This window comes from Microcaecilia unicolor, chromosome 2 (genome assembly GCF_901765095.1).
Source record: "Microcaecilia unicolor chromosome 2, aMicUni1.1, whole genome shotgun sequence".
NCBI classification, from domain to species: domain Eukaryota; kingdom Metazoa; phylum Chordata; class Amphibia; order Gymnophiona; family Siphonopidae; genus Microcaecilia; species Microcaecilia unicolor.
The window spans coordinates 93,357,583-93,384,659 of record NC_044032.1 but is presented as its reverse complement, the minus strand read 5'-3'; the positions used below and the strand labels follow the sequence as shown (position 1 = coordinate 93,384,659).

The window sequence follows — 27,077 nt, the reverse complement described above, 5'->3', positions numbered from 1 at the left end:
CATAGGTCATTACCACCCGGTTACCGTGTGAGACTTTACCACTAGGTCAATGCTGGCGATAAGGTCTTAGACCCAAAATGGACGTGCAGCAATTTTCATTTAGCTGCATGTCCTTTTTCGGCAAAAATTTTAAAAAGGCATTTTTTGCAGGTGCGCTGAAAAATGATTCTGCGTGCGCCCAAACACATGTCTACACTACTGCAGGCCATTTTTCAGCACACCTTAGTAAAAGGACCCCTCTGTGTTTATCCCAGTCTTTATTGAATTCTGAAACTGTCTTTGCCCCACTGTTTCCATTGGGAAGCTATTTTAATTATCTGTCACCCTTTTGGTACAGAAATGCTTCCTTTTGTTGCTTTGGCGGGTGTCATCTAAGTTTCATATCATGATACTTTGCTCTGGAATTTCTTTTTCAGTGCAAAATGTTTGTGTTATGTGCAATATTTATATCTTTGTCTGTACCCTGCATTTAATATTTGTGTCATGTCTGTCCTTTAGGATACCCCTCTAAAGCTCTTTAATACTTCTCATATAGGGCTTGTGCTGCAGACTTTGCATCCTTTTGGTAGTCCTCCACTGACTATTTTCATTGAGAGTGACACCCCTCTAGTACAGAGGTACTACAGGAGAGAAATGAAGTATATTAGGTGAACAATTACAGAAAACAAGACAATTTATGCACGTTTTGAGTGTAACACATAAAATAATGTACAGAACTGCTAATAATTTTATATATATATATATATATATATATATATATATATATATATATATATATATATATATATAACATATATATATTAAGTTTCACAATTATTATGTTCTAGAAACTGACACTGCTTTAAAGCTTGCATGAGCTTTCATTATTATGCTTGTTTAGGATTTTCATACCACTGTCATATATGAGGGACAAATGATAATATCTTACACCAAAGCAGATAAACATTGGAGGAGGGTTTGTTAGTTGCAAAAGTAGATTTTTTAATAGGTTTAATAATATAGCCAGGCTGAGAATTTACTGTCCAGAACCCACCACCCCCCCCCCCCCAAACTTTTAGAAATCGCCTCCTATGGTTTTCTTGATCCATGACAGATAGGTGTCTGTAAGACGGGTGTAAATTCCAGGTTTCTTAGGATCACCACATATTTTGTGGCCAAAAGAAGTGATGCCTCGAAGAATGCCCTTGCACAGTAAAGGGCCCCCGGAATCTCCCTGGAAAACAACAGAAAATATTCTTCACAAATATCTCTACAAAACCTTAGAAATGTTCTAAAATTCTGGCCTTATTTCACATCTATTTCCTAAGACTACACTTTGGAAAGATAATAAAACAATCATAATGTAGTAGTTTTGTTTAATGGTCTCTATGCATGTTTAAAGGATCTGCTGTATTACTTGGTCTGTCTCCATGCTCCACTGTGCTGGCTAGTTATGCAGGATTTAGTCAAAAACGTAATGATGGAGTTGTCATGACCATAAATGCTATTCGTACTCCCACTAATTTGTTTTCTTTCAGGAAGGGTAGTGCTGCATGATGGTTATTACATTATTTAATTTTAATTATTTTTATAGTCTGCTCCGGTTCTCATTCTCAAAACACATAGACTTACAAAGTTACATGGAGGGGCATTTTCGATATGACATCCAAGTCCAACTTTGGACATTTTGCATAAAATGTCCAAAATCTGAATATGAAAGAAGGTCATTTTTGAAAAAAAAAAAAAAAGTCTATCCTTTTTTTTTTTTAAATACCGTTTCGAACAAGGTTTTGTGCTTTACTGTTTTGTTTTTTGGTCCATTTTTGGAAATAAATGCCATTGGGACATAGGAGGAGCCAGCATTTTTAGTAGACTGGTCCTCCAGACATCCTAGGAAAGAACTTCTGTGCACTTCATAAAAATGCTCCCAGGTACACATCTTACATTTGCTCCCTTATCTTGTCCTCTGAGCCCTCTAAAACCCACTATCTCCCGCGTCCCCCACTGTACACCACTATAATAGCTCTTATGGGTGAAGGAGGCACCTATATGTGGGTAAAGTGGGTTTCTGGTGAGTTTTGGAGGGCTCACAGTTTCCACCACTGTTGGATGGTTGGAAAGATGGAAGGAGAGGAACAACATAAAATTCAAGAAACAGCTTGGTGAAAAACAAGACGCTGATGACTTTGGTGCTGAGAATTGGGTTGTTTCAGTTCTTCCTACCATCTTGAACGAGTTTGCACCTTGTGACATTTTCAATGCTGATGAAAACGAACTCTACTGGTGAGCGATTCCTGATGGAACACTTGCATTCAAACCAGGGGCGTAGCTATGTGGGGCCACGGGGGCCTGGGCCCCCGTAGATTTGGCTCTGGACCCCCCTGCCGATGACCCTCTCTACCCCCAGTCTCGCCGCCAACCCTCCCCCGTCGTTGCCGTGGGCTACCTTTGCTGGTGGGGGACCCCAATCCCCGCCAGCCGAGGAGGTCTTCTTCCCACGAAGGCTTCGTTCTATTTCTGACGTCCTGCACGTTATACGTGCAGGACTTCAGACTCACAGAAACAGAATGAAACCTTGCAGATCAACCAGGCTTTGTTCTGTTTCTGTGAGTCTGACTTCCTGCACAAACAGAATGAAACCTTCGCGGGAAGAAGAGGACCTCGGCTGGCGGGGAATGGGGTCCCCCATCAGCAAAGGTAGGCGACGGCGGCATTGGGGGAGGGTTGGCGGTGGGAGGGGGGTCGAGAGGGTCGTCGGCAGGGGTAATCAAAGTTGGTGGTGGCGGCGGGGGGGTCGGTAATGGCGCGGGGGGGGGGGGGGGAGTTAAAATGTACCCCATCACCTCGGGCTCTGGACCCCCCTCCTGCCGAAGTCTGGCTACGCCCCTGATTCAAACAAGCCAAAACTACAGGAAGTAAAGCGTCGAAGGACCGACTGACGATCCTCCGTTGTTGCAACATGGATGGGAGTGAGAAGTTGGAACCACTCATCATTGGAAAGAGCAAACAGCCCCATTGCTTCAAGAATGTTAAGCGACTTCCTGTGTTTACAAGGCTAATGCAAATTCATGGATGACTGGGGAAATTTGGAAGCAGTGGCTAAAGAAGTTAGACACTAGAATGCAGGCACAAAAGCGTCAGATTTTCTTGCTTTGTGATAATTGTGCTGCACACAGTGATGATGTCAGGCTGTCTAATGTCAAAGTGATCTTCCTGCCTCCAAACACTACCTCTCTGATCCAAACTATGGATCAGGGCATAATAGTCAATTTCAAACAACATTATTGGGCTCTTGTGCTACGTTGTCTGATGAGTGTTATGGATGACCAGACTGGCAAGGATAAACGTGCTGTTTAACTGGCTCGTAATCTATCACTGTTGGATTCCCTACATATGTAGAAAGAATCCTGGAATCATGTTACACAGGCAACCATTGTGAACTGCTACAAGCGGGCAAGCTTTGCTAGGGATATGGAGAGGGACCATAGGCGGTTGGTGGCCCAACTGTTTGGGGAGGCTAAAGGGGGTGATGTTAGGGGCGGGGTTAGTGGCAGGGTTAGGGGTGGGGCCAGGTGTGGAGTTTAAATCCATAATTGTCTGATAACACACAAAAAAAATAAATAAAAACAAAAGTCACAATTAATACCTTTTATTAAATTTAGATATTAGATATGTATCATATGTCAAAGAATAAAGTGGTTGCTCAAAGCATATACTAACCACAATCGCTCAACTGCAAAACACTATGCACCACTTTGTGCAAAAACACACTCAGAACCTTATTGTACCATAAATATTACACAGGTGAAGGGGTTGGCTATACTACAGCCATACCTATGGGTGGGGCTACAGTTTTTTTATGTTTATGTGTCTAAGTATGATAGAGTATTCAAATATAAGCATAATATGAACTCTCAATATTTACTACCTTCTTACTAGAGGCTTCCAGAGCTCATCTTTTTCTATCTTCTGCCATCTCCATCTCTTTAGGTCTTTTGATTCAGTATTGCTTTTCCTTCAAACACTTTAAATTTCAAATTTGCAATAAAAACTAAGTAGGTCTCTTGTACTTACACTACAAGTATCCTTTCGTCCTCTCTTATCTCCAGCACAGAGCATGTTATTTGTAATGACAGGATTAAAATTATAGTGCTTCATATCACTGCACATTTGTCTGTCCAGAATGGTAATAGTCACATGCATTAGTTTGTCTGAACCAGATGTGGCTTTATTATTAGTTATTCCCCATCCAGCTACTTCACATTTCGTTCTCGCTTTGATGTCTTCTCCATTCTTTGGTAGTGAGTGAAGTTTAACATTTTTATTGAGCTTTGCATTTCCAGTCAGCTGCAAGACAAATGAAAATAAAAATCTAAAAAATCTAGAAGCCACTGTATGATGATTAGTGGAAATGTGTCTGAGGTTAATGTCAAGAAAAAGAAAATATTTAGGTCCCCGATATTCAATAGGGTTGAACCCTGCTGAGCTGGTCATCCACCAAAATTCAGTGGCACTTAAGTGGGTAATGCCACTGAATATTGACTGTGACTGCCTAGGCATTGTCTGGTTAGTGCCGGGGCATTCTGGGGATGGAGCCTGAGCAGAGTCAGAATTAACTGGTTAGCAGTGATATTCAGTCAGCTGTCCTAACTTTATCTACTGAGCTAACCGGGCATCGGTCTGAATATCAGCTACTGCTTGGTTAACTACTGGACGACAGCACATACTCAGATACTCAATGGCAGAGCCCAGATATAGCCTGGCATTGAATCTCCTGGGTTAATTCAACCTGCAGCTGTAAGCGGCTTAAAAACCATGGACTGCTGCAAGCTGAATGTCTACCTCTTAGTGTTCTTTGGTGACTCTGAAAGGATATAGAAAGAGTAGAGGCAATATTAGAGCAGTTTTCAAAGGAATTTGTCCAGGTAATAGTTACTGGGTATAGACTGGAAACTTACTTCCATTTAATATGCACACAAGTACATATGTAGCAGTGGATTTCTCCAAAGGGAAACTCTATATGACACTAAGCTCACCAGAGAAAGACACAGAAACATAAACATACTCTCTCTCTCTTTTTTCTCATCATCATGTGCGTTGGCGTTCCTTGATTGGCTGCCACCCAGGGCGGATTGCCTCTGTGCACTCCCCCCCTGGGTGCAGCGTCATCCCCCCCCCCCCCCCCCGGGAGCAGCACCTCCCCTAGTGCATCACCGTGCTCCTCTGGCACATCACTTCCAAGCATCCCACCCCCCCAGGTGCATTCTTCTTACCTACTGAGGTGGCTGTCGGCTTCACTGGTTCCCTGCTCCCTCTGGCCCAGAACAAGAAGTAACAGCAAAGGGAGCAGGGAACCAGCGGAGCCAACAGCTGCACGGCTGCTCCCTGCACCCCTCCTACAGCGTGCACCTGGGACGGACCGCCCCCACCGCCCCTTCATCGGGACGCCACTGATCATGTGAAGTTCTTGTAGTTTCTACTACTACTACTATTTAGCATTTCTATAGCGCTACAAGGCGTACGCAGCGCTGCACAAACATAGAAGAAAGACAGTCCCTGCTCAAAGAGCTTACAATCTAATAGACACAGCTCTTTTTCTCAGCCTTCAGCAGCTGCTGCCCCTTCTCTCATCCCTCTCCTATTCCTACCCCATCTCAGCACCCTTCCCCCAGAAAATACTCATTGGCTTTCTTCAAGGTCATCCCATTGCCTAATACACAAGCTTCCTTTGTACAGCAAAGGGCCTTCCCATGGATTACCTTCTCCCTTGCTGTGACAAGAAGGTTTGATTGACAGCAGATGGTGTCACGTGACAAGGCTAAAGCCATTGACACCCTACACAGCCGCAATCTTGATACACTCAAAATACATTACCTTGTATGGCAAGCTCCGCCTACTGGTTTCAGGCCAGATAATAGGCCAAGCATGTTCATACCTCTTCACCTTTTCCAGCTAGGTTTCTGCACCCACCATAGTACCAAGACAGTAATTATTAGACTTCTTAGTGATCTTCCCTAGAAAACCATGACATCATGTTCCTGGCCTTTGACCTTGCTGATCACTCTCTTCTAACTTGTCTGTCATTGGTCTTTGTGACTCAGTACTTAGCTGGTTTAGATCTTTTGTTCACAAACATAAATTCTCTGTGGCAGCTCATTCATCAACTTCCCTGCAGTACCCTCTCACTAGTGGAGTGCTGCAAGGATCCATCTTATCTCCCTATATCTTCTTATCTCCTCAATATCTTCTTAAGTCCCCTGGCCACTTTAATCTGTGGCCAGGGGATTTAAGAAGATATTGGCTAAATCTGTGGCCAAAGCTTTCATCTGTGCAGATAACAATCCCCCCCCTGGCTGTGCTGGCATTACTGCACCGGCAGCTGCAAGCATGGCTTTGTAAACAGGGGGGTTAATTACTTAGTTGCTACTTTCCACAAACAAATCTCAAATGTACTGGAAGCTGGTTTTTATGCTCTTCAAAAAATCTGCTCACTCCTTGAGCATTGCGTTCAATTCTGGTCACCATATCTCAAAAAAGATATAGCGGAATTAGAAAAGGTTCATAAAAGTGCAACCAAAATGATAAAAAGGATGGGACTCCTCTCATATGAGGAAAGGCTAATGAGGTTAGGGCTCTTTAGCTTGGAAAAGAGCTGTCTGAGGGAGGATATGATTGAGGTTTACAAAATTCTGAGTGCTGTAGAATGGGTAAAGGTGAATCAATTTTTCACGCTTTCAGAAAGTACAATGACTAGGGGACACTCAATGAAATTACATGGATATACTTTTAAAACAAATAGGAGGGAATATTTTTTTACTCAAGGAATGGTTAAGCTCTGGAACTCATTGCCGGAGGGTGTAGTAACAGCGGTTAGTGTATCTGGGTTTTTTAAAAAGTTGGACAAGTTCCCGGAGGAAAAGTCCATAATCTGTTATTGAGGTGGACACAAGGAAAGCTACTGCTTGCCCCAGGATTGGTAGCATGGAATGTTGCTACTAACTGGGTTTTTGGCAGGTACTTGTGACCTGGATTGGCCACTGTTAGAAGCAGGGTACTGGGCTAGATGGACCATTGGTCTGACCCAGTATGGCTATGCTTATATTCTTATCTTTGACTTTTCTGCACTCCATACACTCATGCAGACTTTTCTCATTTCACGCATTGATTATTACTATGTTGTGTATGCTGTCTTGGTCAAATCCCAATTTAAACGGGCTTGATTGTTATATAATGCAAAATGATTTGATCATGTCACTCCACTATTATTCTGCCTTTATTGGCTATCTGTTGAAATTAGTAACATATAGTAACATAGTAGATGACGACAGAAAAAGACCTTCACGGTCCATCCAGTCTGCCCAACAAGATAAACTCATATGTGGTACCTTTTGTGTATACCCTATCTTGATTTGTACCTGTTCTCTTCAGGGCACAGACCGTATAAGTCTGCCCAGCACTATCCCCGCCTGCCAACCACCCAAACTCGGCTAAGCTCCTGAGGATCCATTCCTTCTGAACAGGATTCCTTTATGTTTATCCCACGCATGTTTGAATTCTGTTACCGTTTTCATTTCCACCACCTCCTGCGGGAGGGCATTCCAAGCATCTACCACTCTCTCCATGAAGAAATACTTCCTGACATTTTTCTTGAGTCTGCCCCCTTCAATCTCATTTCATGTCCTCTCGTTCTACCGCCTTCCCCTCTCCTGAAAAGGTTTGTTTGCGGATTAATACCTTTCAAATATTTGAACATCTGTTTCATATCACCCCTGTTTCTCCTTTCCTCCAGGGTATACATGTTGAGGTCAACAAGTCTCTCTTCATACGTCTTGTAATGCAAATCCCATACCATTCTCGTAGCTTTTCTTTGCACCGCTTCCATTTTTTTAACATCCTTCGCAAGATACAGCCTCCAAAACTGAACACAATACTCCAGGTGGGGCCTCACCAACATCTTATACAGGGGTATTAAAACCTCTTTTCTTCTGCTGGTCACACCTCTCTCTATACAGCCTAGCAATCTTCTAGCTACGGCCACCACTTTGTCACACTATTTCGTCGCCTTCAGGTCCTCAGATACTATCACCCCAAGATCCCTCTCCCCGTCCGTACCTATCAGACTCTCCCTGCCTAACACATACGTCTCCCTTGGATTTCTACTCCCTAAATGCATCACTTTGCATTTATTCGCATTGAATTTTAATTGCCAAATGTTAGACCATTCTTCTAGCTTCCGCAGATCTTTTTTCATGTTTTCCACTCCCTCCGGGGTGTCCACTCTGTTGCAAATCTTGGTGTCATCCGCAAAAAGGCAAACTTTACCTTGTAACCCTTCAGCAATGTCACTCAGAAATATATTGAATAGAATCGGCCCCAGCACCAATCCCTGAGGCACTCCACTACTCACCTTTCCCTCTTCCGAGCGAACTCCATTTAACACCACCCTCTGGCGTCTGCCCGTTAACCAGTTCCTAATCCAGTTCACCACTTCAGGTCCTATCTTTAGCTTGTCTAGTTTATTCAAGAGCCTCCTGTGGGGAACCGTGTCAAAAGCTTTGCTGAAATCTAAGTAGATTACGTCCATAGCACGTCCTTGATTTAATTCTCCAGTCACCCAGTCAAAGAATTCAATGAGATTCGTTTGGCACGATTTCCCTTTGGTGAAACCATGTTGTCTCGGATCTTGCAACTTATTTGCTTCTAGGAAATTCACTATCCTTTCCTTCAGCATCGCTTCCATTACTTTTCCAATAATTGAAGTGAGGCTTACCTGCCTGTAGTTTCCGGCTTCTTCCCTATCACCACTTTTGTGAAGAGGGACCACTTCCGCCGTTCTCCAATCCCACGGAACCTGTCCCGTCTCCAAGGATTTATTAAACAAATCTTTAAGAGGACCTGCCAGAACCTCTCTGAGCTCCCTCAATATCCTGGGGTGGATCTCATCTGGTCCCACTGCTTTGTCCATCTTTAGATTTTTAAGTTGTTCATACACACTCTCTTCCATGAACGGTGCTATATCCACTCCATTCTCACATTACTTTTGCCAGTCCATTGCGGTCCTGCTCCAGGATTTTCTACTTGGCCCATAAGGCCTACTATCATGGAAACCCCTCCTATCTATCCCAATAGTGCATAAGTTAAGTAATTTGGGAGACATTTTTAATTTATTTATTTGGATTTTGTTCACACCTTTTTTAGTAGTAGCTCAAGGTGAGTTACATTCAGGTACACTGGGTATTTTCCTGTCCCTGGAGGGCTCACAATTGGTGTCTTTAAAGTGTTTAGCATATGTCTATTTTTAACCTCAGCATGCCTGAGTAAAAGACCCCCTAAGTTTGTACCTGAGGCAATGGAATGTTAAGTGACTTGTCCAAGATCACAAGGAGCAGCAGTGGGATTTGAACCCGGCACATGCTCTAACTACTAGGCCACGCCTTCAGGTTTAGCAATGAGAGTTCAGACACAAAAAATCATTAACGTTGTGTTTTACAAGTTGAGACTGGTAAGGTGTTTAAAGGATCTACTTAAACCATGTAATTTTCAGACAGTAGTACAAAACCTTGTATCACCTTGTTTTGACTACTGTAACAGGTTACTCTTGGGGATTTAAAAAAACCTCAAATTAGAGCCCTATAGGTGACCCAGAATTCAGTCGCCTGGGTTTTAACTAGTAGAAATCGTTATGAGAACATCTCTCTAGTTTTATAAAGATTGCACTGGCTCCCTATTGAATACAGAATACAATTCATGATCATTTGCATGTTTTTTAAAATAATAATGGTACAGGTTTCTAAGGTTTTTGCTGTGAAGCTTCACATATATCAACCTATGCGATCTTTGAGATCAGCAGGTCAATCTGTCATATCCTGTGATAAAATCAATTGAATGCAGGAACTCAGTCTTATATATTGCAGGTCCTTTGCTCTGGATCAAATTACCTTTGAGGTTGAGAAGGATTCGGGACATGAAAGAATTTAAATGAGAACTAAAAACTCTCTTTTTTATGCAGGGTAGATGTCTGAATTAAGAAGGTGAAAGCTTTTATTCTTTGTAATTTGCTTACTGTTTTTGATATTGTGTTGTTTTTGTCCGTAGTATTATGTGATTAACATATTATGAATGCATAATCTGTAATCTGCCTAGAATTTTGCAGAAGTTTTTAAAATAAATAAATAAATTCATGCACTATACCTTATACCCTTCCTCGGATGCTCACCATATGGTACTACCTGCACCTTGCTCAGCATACCTTAAATCAACCAGACATTCATGGGTCTGTTTACTAAGCTGCACTAGTGGCTTCCGCATGGCATTGCCGACCCAGCCCCTTCAGTCCTAGCGCACAGCCAGCCGCGCTACCGGCTTAATAAACCCCAGCATTAGTCTTTTTTTTTTAGTGCCCCATGTTTGGAACAAGTGTTTTCCAGGTTTAAAATTTTTTTTTAATGTACACCACATTGACCTGCAAGACAGATAGGGGTCCTTTTACAAAGCGGTGGTAAACTCACTAAAAGGGAAGTACTACCGGGCTACCGCAGCAGCAGCCCGGCGGTAGTTCCCACACTCAGCATGCACCATTTCCAGCGCTACAAAAGTAGGGCCAGTGTGTATCCGGTGGTAATCGGGCAGTGCCACATGGTGCCTGGTTACCGCCAGGTAAGTGCTCCCACCCGAAAGGGGTTCATGGCAAGTGCTTCACTTGCCACATGTCCATTTCTTTTTTTAAAAACCCTGCCTTTTACCAGCTGCAGTAAAAGGGGGCCTCAAAGCACATCAAAAACACATGCCGACACCAGCGCAGGCCCCCTTTTGCCGCAGCTTTGTAAAGGGACCCCATAATGCTGCATGTCAATGAAGTTGATAATGAAGTTCTGTTTGATTTATTCTTACTGTAACCATCTAGAGTGAATTCCTTCAAAAATACAGTAAATAAATCCTAATAAATAAGTCAATAAAAGATAAACATAAACATAGTAATTCAACATTGTTCTTCTGTTTGATGTCATGTTCTGGTCATCTAAAAACAGGTGCAAGATGCTTACCTGTAGCAGCATAAGATCATTTTCACCTGTCTTTTTGTCAAAGCACTGATGTGGTATCCTTTTCTTTATCGAAAACATTTGTTGTTCCTTCTCTTTCGTGGATATCGAATGAACCCCAAGGATAACTTTTGTGTAGTTATCCCTAAAATAAAGTAAGTTCTAGGTAAGCATGTTTCTAAATGGATTCATCATAGTAAAATAATGAAGCATATGTGAATGTATATGCTAGGGATGGGCAATTGTTTCAAATGACTATTGTTCACCCATAAGAATGCTCCTGATGCCCACATAGTATGCTCTTTTCTTAGAGGCCGCACTATTTGCATATAGTGCACACTCTTTCCTGAGAGGATGCTCATGCGCTGTGGTTTATGCATGCATGCATACTAGTTTACACATCTGCACTCCTTGGGAAAGAGCGTGCACTATCCTCCAGATTCAATATATGGTACCCAGATTCAGGCGTGATCACGAGATGTGTACACAGCCTAATTGGCTAATGTGCTGTTAGCAAGAAATAATTGATGGATAACCAATTATTGATATTAATTGGCAACAATTAGGTATGTATGCACATGCAAATGAAACAGGGCATAAGAACATAAAAACATAAGACTACCATACTGGGTCAGACCAATGGTCCATCTAGCCCAGTACCTGGCAGAAACCCAAATAGTAGCAACATTCCATACTACCAGTCCCAGGGCAGGCAGTGGCTTCCTCCATGTCTATCTCAATAACAGATTATGACAATGCCCAACAAGTTCTACACACATTAATTAGTTGTACTAAATAATATAAAAATTACATCTAACAACCGTTTGAAAATACAAAAAATTCCTTTATTATTTCAATATACTAAAATACTAAAATCTGAATTTAACATAAACTAACCCATAATACTCCTTACATTCACTTCAATCATAATCATTCATCCTCCAAAACACAATACATTGAGACTCCTAATTTTTCAGCACACAATAACAGATTATGGACTTTTCCTCCAGGATCTTGTCCAAACTTTTTAACCACATACACTAACCATTACTTACCACTGTTGAATACCTCTAGGAGCACTATAAAATAAGTATTATTCTTCCGAAAAATCCTCACCCCTAGCTCAGGGGTGGCAACCTATGGCCTGCCATTGAATTTTATGTGGCCCACAAGACCATGGGAAATATACACAGAAAATGTCATGAACCAGAGTTTTGGTGATTTTAAATACTGTATTTCACAAATATTTTCACAATAACCACTCTAGTGGTTTCTTTCCTTTGTTGTTAGTTAAATTTTTACTTATTCATTTATCACAGAAGGACTATGGAGGTCTGTGCATTTCTATCTCCAACATTACGCAATGTCACAGACTGCTAAGGATAATAATCCTATATAATAAAACGCACCTCCAACATTCTGAAGCTGACTGCATGGCCGAGGCATTCCTGCTCTCTGTATCCATCTCCTGAATTGACATCACGTACTTCCGAGTTCGTCACAAGCAGAAGTGACCAACCACACGAGGTTTCTCGGCTTCAGAATGTTGGAGGTGCATTCTATTAAATAGGATTGGTGAGTTCCTTGAAGTACAGCCAGAGCTCAGCGTCCTGCACAGTAACGCTCAGACACCAGAAAGAGAGAGAGAGGGGGGGGGGGGGGCTGACACCAGAGGGAGGGAGGGAGGGAGGGGGGGCCTGACACCAGAGAGGGGGGGGGGAGGTATCTCTGTCACACACACACACTCTCTCTCTCACAGTCAATGTCTTTCTCTCTCTCACTCTCACAGTCAATGTCTTTCTCTCTCTCACACACTCTATGTCTCACACTGTATCACATTCACGCTCTATGTGTCACACAGTCACTCACACACTCTCTTGGTCTCATACAGTCAGTCTCACAGAGAGTCTGTGTTTCACACACACTCTCTCGCACACACTGTATCTGTGTGAAACACACTCTCTCTCACACTGTGTCTCACATATGCACTTGCACACACTCTCATTCGCACACACACACTCTCTCTCTCACAGACACACTCGCACCCAGACTCACTCTCTCTCTCTCACACACACACACTCGCACATTCACTCTCTCACACACACAGTCACTCTCACATACACTCTCTCAAACATACACACTCCAAGGAAAACCTTGCTAGCGTCCGTTTCATTTGTGTCAGAAACGGGCCTTTTTTACTAGTAATAATATATAATTTATAATCCGCCAACACCTCATGGTTCGAGGCAGATGGTTATGCCTAGGAATTTACATAAAATAATTCCTACCTAAGTATTAGATTGTGTGACAAATTTCTGAAATAAATAAGTTTTTATCGATTTTCAAAATTGTTGCAGAAAATAGTAGGGTTAAAATTTCTTTTTCAAGACGGGGTGCTTGAAATGAGAATAAAGTGTCAAACAATCTAAGGGCCCTGTTTACTAAGCAGCACTGTAGTTCTAATTTTCCTAATAAAAACAAAATGATCTAATAAATATAATGGTACTGCAGACTTCTGTGTATAAAATTTGCCTACCCTTACCATAGCTATGGTACTGCTTGTATTAATATAGCTCCATAGCACCAATAACATAAGCAAGCATTTGACGCTGCAGGATTTCTATTAGCTTTGGATCTTTGTATTAATCCTTGGAATCATCACTAATTTCTGAGTCTGGTCCTAAATAATTCATTTGCTAGTCATCTGAATGAGAGGATGAACTTACGTTTCACAGTGAGCTGCAGTTAACACCCAATTGGATTTGATCAAAATTCCTCCACATATAGATTTGCCTTTAATTAGAGCCATGAAAGGCATTGAATGAGGTTTTGCTTCCTTTCCTCCAATAATTTTCACACCTAATCCTGGAAAAACAACAACATATAAAATCCTTATTAAAACATCTCACTGTGTTCTAAACATATAGACATAGGTTAGAATATCAGGCTGAGAACCAAAGGAAGTTCCAGCAGATATCCGTCCAGGAGGAGAACTCTGAAATCCCATGAAAAGAAGCAGAATAGTGGGAAACTGACCACGGACTCCAGAAATGAGGAAGACAATCTTGATGCTTAAGAAGGTTTATTGATAAAAGACTCGACACAGTACTGTGTTTCGGCCTATGGCCTGCTTCAGGAGTCTTTGGCAATGAATGGATTATAAAAACTCCAATATCAAATCTTTCCAGTTTTGTACTACAGAAATTTGGTCTTGAGAAAAACCTTTGTAGCAATGTTGCCAATAACAGATAATTTGTGCGATAATCTACAGGAGGGTGAAAGTAGTAGCCCAACACCACCTCTGCGGCCAACTGGGCGAGGAGTATGGGAAAAAAGGTAACCTCCATGACACAGGGCTGCGGCTGAAGCTATCTCTTCAGGGCAAAGCCAAGTCTCAGTTAGGGCAAGCAGATGAAAAGTACGAGAGATAAAGAGGTCATGGATGTAGGAAAGTTCATTGCAGACAGAGCGGGCATTCAACAGAACACATGAGAAAGGCAGAGAAGAACAAGGAAGGAGAGGAACAGAAATTAGATTGGAGACATCATGGTGTGACCTGCACGGATAGGATGAGAGCTGATGTGGAGGACCAGGATTGGGACTGATATCCCAAGCAGAGAGCAGGAGAAGGAGCAAAAGAGTACGGAGAAGAGTAGGAAAGGCATGACGACAGAGATGAAGGCAAGATGTGCTCAGATGGAATGGAGATGTTTGAATGGAAGGAAGGAAGTGTTGAAAGTTGAGAGCTGAGAGGAAAGGAGAAGACAAAAGAGATGGCGAGATGATGAAAGGAGAAGGTGGGCAATGTGTTCCTGCAGTATACAGTGGTTTCAGATGGAGACAGAGATTGGGAAGGGACATTACCAAGAAGAGAAAGTGTACTGGAGCCTTAAGAAGTAACTGGGAGAAAATACAAAGTTTATAGAGAAAATGGGCACCTCCACCACGCACCTCCCAGCCAAGAAAAGGCTTACCAGGGGTTAGGCCGAAGCCAGCATTCCTCTCCCTAAGGGCCACCTGATCTTAGCTAAAAGGCACCTGGAAGCCCTGGACACCTGGAGCAAAGGTCCTGGGAGGATCGGGGTGGACCTGGGAGTCACCCTGGAGAAGGCTGTGAGGATATGCAGATGGGCTGCAAGTCCTAGGCTTCTGGTGGGAGCACTGTGCTCCTCCACCACGCACCTCCCTGTCAGGAAAAGGTCACCTGATCTTATTATATAATCACATCTAAAAAGTTTATTAAAAAAAATACCATACTGTCAATATTTATACTCTGTACATTTGCACAATGAAAACAACAAATCTCACTGGCTATTATTTGCTCTCATTAGATAATATCCTTGGCTGTCAGCATGGTGAGTGGACTGAACAATTTACTATGGCACTTCTCTCTAGGAGTGATCACAATAGTGCAGTCCAGGGCGTTGGTCAGTGCAGCCCTACAACCCCTACTGAGGGTCTTGGAGCTCAGGAGGAGAAGGTCAATCTCATTTCTCTAAAGTTGTAAAGGGGAACTGAAGGGGGAGGAAGCCTGCAATGGATACAGAGGGCCGCACAATACAGTCCTTATGGTGCTTAGAGCTGACACTAGAGGGGGAGGGGTAAAGGAGGCAGCTGCTTCAGCAAGAGGTGTCAAGGCAGGCTGCTTTCCACATTGCAACACTGCCTACAATCCCCCTACCTACTGTGCACCTCTTAGGCAGTCGGAAGCAGAAAACATTTCATTTTATATCAATTACTGATGAATACACTCTGCCCAAGTGTTAGATTAGGCAATGGGGCCAACCGATTGTCAAATCTAAATCGATTAAAAAAATAGCCTCAAGAGCCCAGGGAACCTATATTTAGGACTCCACTATAGTGGCTATCATCATTGGCTCCTCCCTCCTCCACAACAAACCACAGACATCAAAAAACTCCCTTTTACTCTCAATCTTAGGGAGAAAAAGATTCTGTGGCCAAAAAAACGGATAGGGGGATATCTTAACTTTATCAATATGTCGCTCCCAGTGCACAAATCCAACACCCTACTATACAAAGGATGTGAAAAACATTTTCCAGTCCCATCAGAGGAGCTCACTTATTCAAAATATACATCCAAAAATATATGTCACACTTAACTAACGTATATCAATTTAAGGAACCCCCAAGATGATCTCATATTTAAGGTCTTTTCACTTAGCTTCAAATCCTGGTTATGAAGATCCTACAAGTGATCCGAAGTCTTGGCTTTCACAGGAAGCACTGCTCCCTCTAGGTTTCTTTTCTCAATGTGAACCACACAGTGCAACATACTCCGAGGAGCTCTCCGTCAACCGTTGATATCACCAACGTTTCAATTTATATGGGTATTCCACTTGTTACTCGCAATGTCTTTACAATTTCTCGACAGCAAGGGACCCATCTGTTTCGCTACTTCATCAGGAGAATATACAACAGTGCCAAGAACCTGTTTCTCGTATCAATCCAATGCGAACAACTAGCTCAAAATGGCAGACATTTATATAGGACGCCTACAGAGTGACTCCTCCTCCAAGCAATCCCCACACAGCCAATCGAACAGAGCCAGAACGCAAAGGGAAAAAAATTCCTCAAACTAGCATCAGACAACTAAAGAACTTTAATAGAAGGCTTCCCATTCCATAGGACCATTAAGCCCCTTCGGCCAAACAGTTTGCAGATAATATATCCATTTTTGTTCCTTTTGATGAAGAACACGTGAGGTGTCACCTCTTCTCCCATTATCTTTCAACTGTTTTATGATCACACATCGCAGTTTTTCAAATGTATGTTTCTTTTCGTCACAATGTTTAGCTAAGGGCATATGTAATTTACCTGATGTAATCACATGCTTATGTTCCAATAATCTTGTTTTAAACATCCGCTTAGTCTGACCTATGTAACGCAAATTACATGGGCACGTGATCATATAAATAACTGCCTTAGATGTACAAACATAGTAACATAGTAACATAGTAAATGAAGGCAGAAAAAGACCTGCATGGTCCATCCAGTCTGCCCTACAAGAAAAACTCATATGTGCTACTTTTTGTGTATACCTTACCTTGATTTGTACCTGTCCTTTTCAGGGCACAGACCGTGTAAGTCTGCCCAGCACTATCCCCACCTCCCAACCACCAGCCCTGCCTCCCACCACTGGCTCTGGCACAGACCGTATAATTCTGCCCAGCACTATCCCTGCCTCCCGCCACCGGCTCTGCCACCCAATCTCGGCTAAGCTCCTGAGGATCCATTCCTTTTGAACAGGATTCCTTTATGTTTATCCCACACGTGTTTGAATTCCGTTACCATTTTCATTTCCACCACCTCCTGCGGGAGGGCATTCCAAGCATCCACTACTCTCTCTGTGAAAAAATACTTCCTGACATTTTTCTTGAGTCTGCCCCCCTTCAATCTCATTTCATGTCCTCTCGTTCTACTGCCTTCGCACCTCCGGAAAAGGTTCATTTGCGGATTAATACTTTTCAAATATTTGAACGTCTGTATCATATCACCCCTGTTTCTCCTTTCTTCCAGAGTCTACATGTTCAGGTCATCAAGTCTCTGCTCATACATCTTGTAACGCAAATCCCTTACCATTCTCGTAGCTTTTCTTTGCACCGCTTCAATTCTTTTTACATCCTTCGCAAGGTACGGCCTCTAAAACTGAACATAATACTCTAGGTGGGGCTTCACCAACGACTTATACAGGGGCATCAACACCTCCTTTCTTCTGCTGGTCACACCTCTCTCTATACAGCCTAACAACCTTCTAGCTACGGCCTCCGCCTTGTCACACTGTTTCGTCACCTTCAGCTCCTCAGATACTATCACCCCAAGATCCCTCTCCCTGTCCATACCTATCAGATTCTTCCCGCCTAACACATACATCTCCTGAGGATTTCTATTCCCTAAGTGCATCACTTTGCATTTCTTCGCATTGAATTTTAATTGCCAAACCTTAGACCATTCTTCTAGCTTCCTGAGATCCTTTTTCATGTTTTCCACTCCCTCCCGGGTGTCCACTCTGTTACAGATCTTAGTATCATCTGCAAATAGGCAAACTTTACCTTCTAACCCTTCGGCAATGTCACTCACAAATATATTGAACAGAATTGGTCCCAGCACCGATCCTTGAGGCACACCACTACTCACCTTTCCCTCCTCCGTGCGAATTCCATTCACCACCACCCTCTGGCTTCTGTCCGTCAACCAGTTCCTAATCCAGTTCACCACTTTGGGTCCTATCTTCAGCCCATCCAGTTTATTTAAGAGCCTCCTGTGGGGAACCGTGTCAAAAGCTTTGCTGAAATCTAAGTAGATTACGTCCATAGCTGTTCCCTGATTCAATTCTCCTGTCACCCAATCAAAGAACTCAATGAGATTCATTTGGCACGATTTCCCTTTGGTAAAACCATGTTGTCTCGGATCTTGCAACTTATTGGCTTCCAGGAAATTCACTATCCTTTCCTTCAGCATCGCTTCCATTACTTTTCCAATAATCGAAGTGAGGCTTACCGGCCTGTAGTTTCCAGCTTCTTCCCTATCACCACTCTTGTGAAGAGGGACCACCTCCGCCGTTCTCCAATCCCTCGGAACCTCTTCCATCTGCAAGGATTTATTAAACAAATCTTTAAGAGGACCCGCCAGAACCTCTCTGAGCTCCCTCAATATCCTGGGGTGGATCCCATCCGGTCCCATGGCTTTGTCCACCTTTAGCTTTTCAAGCTGTTCATACACACTCTCTTCCGTGAATGATGCTCTATCCACTTCAATCTCATTTGTACTTTTTGCAGTCCATCGCGGTCCTTCTCCAGGATTTTCTTCTGTGAAAACAGAACAAAAGTACCTATTTAGCAAATTTGCTTTTTCTTCATCATTATCCACATAGCGGTTCACAGTATCTTTTAGTCTCACAATTACCTTTTTAGCCATTCTCCTTACATTTCTAGCCATTTGTTCTTCCGCTTTTGCCAGACGTATCTCTCTCTTGGCTTCTTTCAGTTTCATCCTGTATTCCTCCTCGTGTTCCTTTTCTTGAGTTTTTGTGTATTTCTGGAACGCCAACTCTTTAGCCTTTATTTTCTCAGCCACTTGCTTGGAGAACCATATCAGTTTCCTTTTTCTCTTGCTTTTATTTACTTTCCTTACATAAAGGTTCGTGGCCCTATTTATAGCTTCTTTCAAACAGTGTTATTTCGCAAAAAAATCCATCTTCTTTTAATAGGATCCCAAATTTTATCCGTTTTTTCCATTACACCACACATCACACATTTCCCACATTTCTTATGTCCTATAATTTTAAATTGTGAATACTCTATGTTCTTGTAGATGTCAGAATGGCATAAGACATCGGAAAGATTAGCTCCTCTAGAATAGGAAACTCTGCATCTCTGTTGAGCAAACATCTCATGTGCAGACAATATTTTCCAATTTTTTTGAACAATACAGTGGCGTAGGAAGGGGGGGGGGCGGTGGGGCGGTCCATCCCGGGTGTACGCCGCTGGGGGGGGGGGTGTCGGCTCGCTGGTTCCCTGCTCTTTCTGCCCCAGAACAGGTTACTTCCGGTTGGCCTCATTGCCTAATCTAACACTTGGGCAGAGTGTATTTATTATTTGATTTTCTGAGATATTTTTCACTCTGAGCAGTTGTGAGAATTTTTTGAGTATCAATTACTGATGCCATGGGGCCAAATTGCACAGTTATCATGAGACTGGCACTGTGACAGCAAGAGATGAGGTCAGATTAAATGTGTCTCCTGCTGCCCTCGTGTAGGGATGTATGGAAGGCAGAAAAAGGATCAACTGTGTAGGTGACTGCATGGCTTTCTCAGCTTGGGAAGAGGTGGAAAAGGGATAACTGAGGGAAGGAAGGATGAGTAAGGGGTGAGTATCAGGAGGGAGAAAGGACAGGCAAAAGGAAACACAATTAAGAGAAATAAGGTTGAGAAGAAAGGAAGAACATCTGGATGAAGGGGTTGGGAAGATAAGAACAGCCTCCAGAGAGAGTGGAGTGAGAAGGGGAGTATATCTTCAGACGTGAGAGGTGAGAAGAGGGGAAAGAGTGTCTGGAGAGAGGAGATAGAAGGAGATAATATCTTAAGGAAGGAAAGAGAGGAAAGGAGAGCCTTGAAAGAGATAGAGGGAGGGGTGAAAAGGGGAGAATGTAGTAATGTAGTGTAGCTTCCGAGTCTCAGAAGGCACTGCAAGCTCTACTATTACCCGTGGCCAAATACCTCAAGCTTGCAGTTCACCTCTGAGCTCAGAGACAATTAAACTAACCTCATCTCCAAAGTTCTAAACTAGGGAAAGGAAAGAAAACTAAAAGGATTTTAAGACCCAGTAACCAGACAGATGGTAAGTACTAGTTGTTTATTTAAACCCAATATGGGGTATAGAAAATGTGGTGTTAACACATTAGGTTCTTTTGTTGCATAAACCTACATTTAAAAATAAACTAACAACAGACAGTGCTCTAACAGGTGCAGTAATATACAGTGGATTAAGAACAATGAAACCATCAGATAAATATTCATCAAATTATCTTATTTGCTCTTTCCTACTCTACAGTTATAACTTTTCTTTATAGTGTATGTCTCAAGAATTGATTCTTTTTGTCTTTCAAGTGTGAACACCCAGATCCAGTCTCTAGAACAGGTAAATCAGATTAAACTCAGTGGCCTTTCTTTAGCAGTGCTTGGGAGTACAGTGGTATCTTTGGTCTTCTTGAAGCTTCTTTCTTCTCCTTGCTTGTACATTGGAGCTCAGGTTCTTCTCTTCCAGTTCAGAGACCTACTGCCTCATACTTTAAGTAAAATCAACAAAAAAGACTTCCTCCCTGACTAACACTATGCTCAGTTTCACTATAATGAGCATGCATGGCACAACTGAGAATAGCCCCCATGGCCCCCTGTAACTATGCCACTGCCCCAAAGATGTCAGAAACACCTGTGCTCAGCATAACAGTCAGCAGCAGCTTCCTGAGCCCCAGATGCTGATACTCTGCGCATGCTCAGTTTTCGCAGAATATGCACAGTGGTCAGCGTTAAATCAGCCATTCCCAACCCAGTCCTCATGGCACACCTAGTCCCATTGGGATTTCATAATATCCACAATGAATATCCATGAGAAGTTTTGCTGCAAATCTAACTCATTAATATTCATTATGGATATATCCTGAAAACCTGATGAGACTGGGTGTGCTCTGAGGACTACATTGGGAATGACTGCATTAAATACTGACCATCACTAACTACATTAGAAATGATTATTCAGTGCCAGCCCCTATCTGGGCACTGACCTTGAATATGATGGCACCAAGATGTTATTTGTGTACGGCCAATTTTCAGCACTGTACCTGGATAGCATAGGTAGGATATGTAGTCCTTCTTGCCCAGTTAGCTATCCGAGCACCAGATAACTTCTGACTCCACTCCAAATCCACTCCCAGACCTCTGTGGCACCAACTGAATAGCACCAAGGTAGTAAGAGCAGATATTCAGTGGAACTCTCCAGTTAACTGCCACTGAACATCTGCTCCCAACCCACTCAGTACGATTTAAGGTTTAACAGTTTTTATTCAGGATCAAAACACCCAACATCTAACAATGAAACAACACATCTAGACAAAGACATCAAACGGTTACATGACAATGAGCAAGCATAACAATAATAAGCAAAAACATCTTACAGCAAAAAACTGGGTATCATATGATCCCTTTTATTTTTTGTGAGAAATCTCCCGCTACCCTCCTACCATGCAACCCTATTTTCTGTTCAACAGTTGTATGCAGGATCGTCCCCCCTCTCCAACCCTACCTTTACCTGTATCTTAAACAGACAACTGAGATGACCCAGCATCTGGACTCTTATGACCCCAGGTCATCTTTGAAAGGATAACGTCTATTATTCCCAATCCACTCTCCCCTACCCAAGCAGAGAACACCAAAACATCCCTTTATATAGTAACATCAACTTAGGAAACACTCTGAAACCTATTCAGTACAGCGCTTCTTGCTTTATGGGAGATAGTTTGCAAATAACAGTTCCAGATACACATGAAAGCCCTTCTTCCCTTTGGGGGAATTCCTAGAAGCCCTTGCCTCCCATAACATGAATGCATGCAATCTGTTTCTTCAGTACCAAAAAGAGGGAGGCTTCTCTTGCATCCAATGCCTAAGTATACACTTCTTCCCCAATGCATACGATTTACTAAGTAGTAAGCACAAATTTTTGTCTGAGATTCCATATGTCTCCCAATTATTCAGTAAGTTTCCTTTGCAAGAAAAAACTACACAGTGACCAAAACGAATCCCTAAGTATCGATGAATCGACCTCCAAAACGCTTGAATGCAACTACATCACCAAAAAGCATGAAAAAAGGTATTGTCTCCCCGCTGACATTTGGGACATTGCCTACTCAGTATGATATCATTAGGCAGCAGCCTGTCCTGCCCGGTTAAATCATTTTAAACCGCAGGCCCTAAGTTTCGACAGTATTCTAGGAATGTACATTCATTAGCAAGCAGTGTGTGCACAATCAATGTAATGCATATTAACTCACAAATGAATGCATGCACAATCTGTTTGCATGTATTAAAAAGTTCTGTGTATTAAAATTTTTAAAATTAAACTGAATGTGGGAAATGAATAAAAAGAAACACCTTAAAATTGAGAAAAATTCAATAAACAAACATCTTTTTGGGTCATGCAGCTCCCTACAATACTCTAAACACTATTACCACCTATTGAGTAGATTGATTTCAGTCTAGTTATTTTAATTAATACCTCATCATAATGTAACTACGTTTCACTCTTCCTTATTCAACCTTATTTTATTACAAAACACTTCTAAAACATCTTATTAGTGATAGAATTAAATATGCCAGTATCCCCAGGATCAAAGTCCACTGCACTAACCACTAGGCTACTCCTTGAGGGCAAATCCAGTTGTATTCTGGATTTGCATGAGCAACTTAATTAGTCAAGCCAATCAGTGCAGATAATTGCCACTTAACAAGCAATTATTGGCACTAATTAGAATTTACGCACAAAACTGTCTAGGCGTATTCTGTAACAGATGCGCATAAATTCTAAATCGCATAGTTGAAAAGGGGGCATGGCCATGGGCATGGAATAAGTGGGTCATGGGCATTTCTGAATTCTATGTGCATGGTTATAAAATATACCCAGTCTACACCCAATTTAGCTGTCAGGATTTACAAAACGTTTTACTTGGTATAACTTCCCACGACTACTTTTAGTCATCATGTGGACAGTCACTCGGCATACTCTATAATGCACACATAAATTTAGGCTTATCTATATAAATAATTCTCACCTGCAACATTCTGAAGCTCACTCTGTGGGAGGGAAACACTGAAGGCTAGGTTGTCAGCAACACTCACTCACACTCATGCACCACTCACTCTCACTCATAGACCCGCCCTCAGCAACGCTCCTTCCGGACATAATTCGTAACCCCAACGTTCTAAATGAAGCCTCCAGCCGGAAATTGAGGCGTTGAGACCACTTTTTGCCCATTACTGTGTGCCCCGCCCTCGCGTCACAACGTGATGACGACGAGGGCAGAGCACTGATACTGACACTCCAGGAAACGCCATTGACGAGGGCGCAGCGCTCACACTCCCTCTCCGATTGGCTATGATTGCCTCCTGCCACTCCCTGGAGCACCCTCCCTCTCTCCCCTCCAACTTCCAGCCCTGCCCTTGGACCCGCAGCACGCTCTCTCCCTCCCCCGAGCCCCCTCCTCTCCCAAGTCGCCGGCGCCACTGCACATCACCCCGCCCTCAGCCCTCCCTCCCTCACCCTCCTCCCCGATGTTCACTGCCCGTAAGCTCTGGCCGCAGCGGCCCGGCTACAGGACCGACCTCCAACCACTAGAAGACGCCGCAAGCGCCACTGCCTGAGTTCGCGCGTCAACCCTCCCAGCCATGGAGCTTAGTAAACCCTTCTTCCTGCTACTAGCCCTTCCCCCTTCTTCCCAACCTCCTCCATCAGGGTTGCAAAGGAGGTGCAGCAGCGGCTTTTGCGGAAAGCTGAGGGAAATAAAGGCGGCCAATCACGAGCGCCGAATGGGAGGTGTGTGTGCGAGCTGACACCATCAGCTGGGAGCGTCATTTCCGGTACCTGTGCTGACACAAACAAGGACGTGTGAGTCACCAACTGCTGCAGCCACAGCTGTTGTCCTTGCTCCACGGGGCATAGCACCACTTGCCTCTTCGCCAGGCAGCGGCTATTCCCCGCTCCCGCACGACGTAAGGCTGCTCTCAACTTTTTCAGTCGGAGGGAGAGCACACAGTTGCGTGCAGCGTGAACACATCTAACAAACAAGCCTTACACTTCGCCAGATTGCACGTGTCGGGACTCGCTGTCACCCTTTCTCTGAGCGATGTTTCGCTATGGTACGGTCACATGGTTCCAAATCTGCCACAAACTTTGCAGGATGCCAATTGTGGGGGGAGGAAGGGAGAGGGGGCGAAAGGGAGGAACAGGACATGGGGGCAAACGGGAACACTAGGGGTGGGGGAAAGGAGAACGGTGGCAAAACACACTCTCTTACACTCGTTGTGTCTCACATACCCACTTGCACACACTCATTCTGAAACACACACACACACTCACAGATACACAAGCACCAACTTTCAATCTCTCTCTGACACACAATCCCACAGTCACACTCTCTCTCTCACACAGTCACTATCACACACACACTCAAACATACACACTACAAGGAAAACCTGGCTAGCGCCCGTTTCATTTGTTTCAGAAACGGGCCTTTTTTACTAGTTTTATATATTACGCCTAAATTTAGGCGTACTTTATAGAATATGCCTAGGCATATTTTTTGGGGGGGCGGTGGATTTTTCAGGTGCCATATATAGAATCTAGCCCTTAGTGGGTAATAACAAAATATGAGGGCCTTTTACTAAGCTACTTTCAAGTGGTCAGCACTGTTCGTAGCACGTGGGTTTTCCACACACTGTGGCCACTTTGAGCACAGCAGTAAAATGGCTACATTTGTCTAATTTTTGGTAATGGCCATAAGTTAATTTCCCAATTAGCGCATGGCTATTACCGCAGGAGCACTTACTGCCACCTGTTTACTAGCCGGAAAGGGCTCTGGCGCTACACTCCTAATAATCGGGCAGTGGGTGGCAATGTACCTGTGCTACCCATTTACTCCCAGATTCTATATAGCGCGCGTAGAGTTCTGCGTGTAAATCTAGGCATATTCTATAACTACACATGTAAATTAATTATTTTAACAAGCTGTTAAGTGTTAACAGCTCTTAACAAGCAATAATGAGCAATAATTGCCAAAAAAAATAGAATTTACACACGTGCATTGCTAAGCGTACTACTACTACTTATCATTTCTAAAGCGCTACTAGACATACGCAGCGCTGTACACTTGAACATGAAGAGACAGTCCCTGCTCGATAGAGCTTACAATCTAAATAGGACAGATAAACAAGAGTATCCTGCCAATAGTGACTAACACCAAAAGCACTGTTCAAATCACTGCTCATGTCGCAAGTCTTAACAGTTCAATATAAGTTTCAAATACTGGCAAGAAAAGGCACGAAAAGCCCTTATCTGGAAACTTTCAATCCAGCAACACAGCAGTGAATTGGAACTTGTGTCAAATCATTTTCATATATAAATCAGCCATCATGTGCAGCAGTCATTGTGGTGTACACATTTGTATTCCATCCTGATGTAATTTTCAATCGGGGAAGAAAGGCAGCTTATGAATGTTTAGAATCAATTAAATTAAATGTAGGATGCATTAAATCTGAGCAAGAGGTACCTATACATAGGAGGAAAGAATATCTACTATATATGTATTGAAACATAGATGTTGACTATAGTGTTGCTTCCGTAGTTGCAGAGCAGCCAAATTACCCGGTTTCAGACAGTCCTGGTTTTGAACTTATATCCAAAGCAGTGTGTTATTTGTAGTCCCTGAGTTTGCCTATCAAAATCACTGCTGAAGTCCCATGATATATCATGACAAGGTTGCAAAAAAAATAGAAACAGCCTGAAATCTCTCTCCTCGAACTAGGCAGTCTGTAGCTGCGAACTTACCCAGTTCCAGTAGGGACATTTGGGCTACTCCTGATTTTGAACTTATATCCAGGGCTTTATCAAGGGCTGACTCAACCACTAGGCAGGACTAGGTAGTCACCTAGGGCAGCAGCTTTTGGGAAGTATAAAAGGGCTGCTACAGTCAAAGCAAAACAATAGGTCCTGACAGCTACACAAAGTCAAAAGAAATAGCTAGGAGTAGTTTCAGAGCTGCCAGGTTACCCATTCCAGGAAGGAAACTTTTTCGCTGGTCCTGGATTTCTGGCAACCTTATCCTGCTGCATTATGGGACCATCAGCACTGATCTCAATGGATAGAATCATGGACTACACCGCTTTGGGATGGAAGTTCAAAACCAGGAGCAGACAAATCTCTGGATTAGAAATAAATAAAAGAAACACTTACCTCCATGGATATTCAGGAGAAAGGCAGCTGCACAGAGAGACAGAGTTAATACAAGGGCCATTCTTCTTAACTTCTGTTTGCTCTGGTCCCTGAATCTTTTCAATATATACTAAAAAGAAAAAGGATGTGGTTTCTTTGGCTTTTGAAACATTGCCAAACCTTCTGCCCTGTCTTGAGTACTTTATTTTCAGCTGTATATTAAATATTGCTTTGTCTTCCTTACCTGGCTTTTCACTTTAGAGAATGTGAATCTTAACCACACAGGAAAGGTTATGACTTCCTTTTCACACCATGAGTAGGAAAATCTATCACTGGCCCCTCTATTTGTCATAAACTTCTGGGAACATAGAGCAATAATGAATGTTTCCTAAATATGGTCATATTGACCAAATATCCCTTTATTGGAAATATTGACGTCAAAAGATGAAAATGCTAATTTAAGGGCCAATGCTCAAAGGCTGCTGGTAGAGCTGTGAGCGGATGTCTGTGTGTGTGGCATCTACCATGAGTATAATACCGTACAAGAGCAGAAAGCAGATTATAT

General features: G+C 42.8%; 1 protein-coding gene across 1 annotated transcript; it reads right to left on the bottom strand.

Moving 5' to 3' along the window:
* Positions 1-1,054: 1,054 nt before the first annotated feature.
* On the bottom strand, positions 1,055-26,594 carry LOC115462261 (granzyme A-like). The gene is made up of 5 exons (XM_030192271.1): positions 26,534-26,594; positions 13,745-13,883; positions 11,022-11,163; positions 4,054-4,326; positions 1,055-1,213 (listed from the first exon to the last, which is right to left on the bottom strand). The coding sequence occupies exons 1-5, from the start codon at positions 26,592-26,594 to the stop codon at positions 1,055-1,057; spliced, it is 774 nt and encodes a 257-aa protein (XP_030048131.1).
* Between the last annotated feature and the right edge of the window lie 483 nt (positions 26,595-27,077).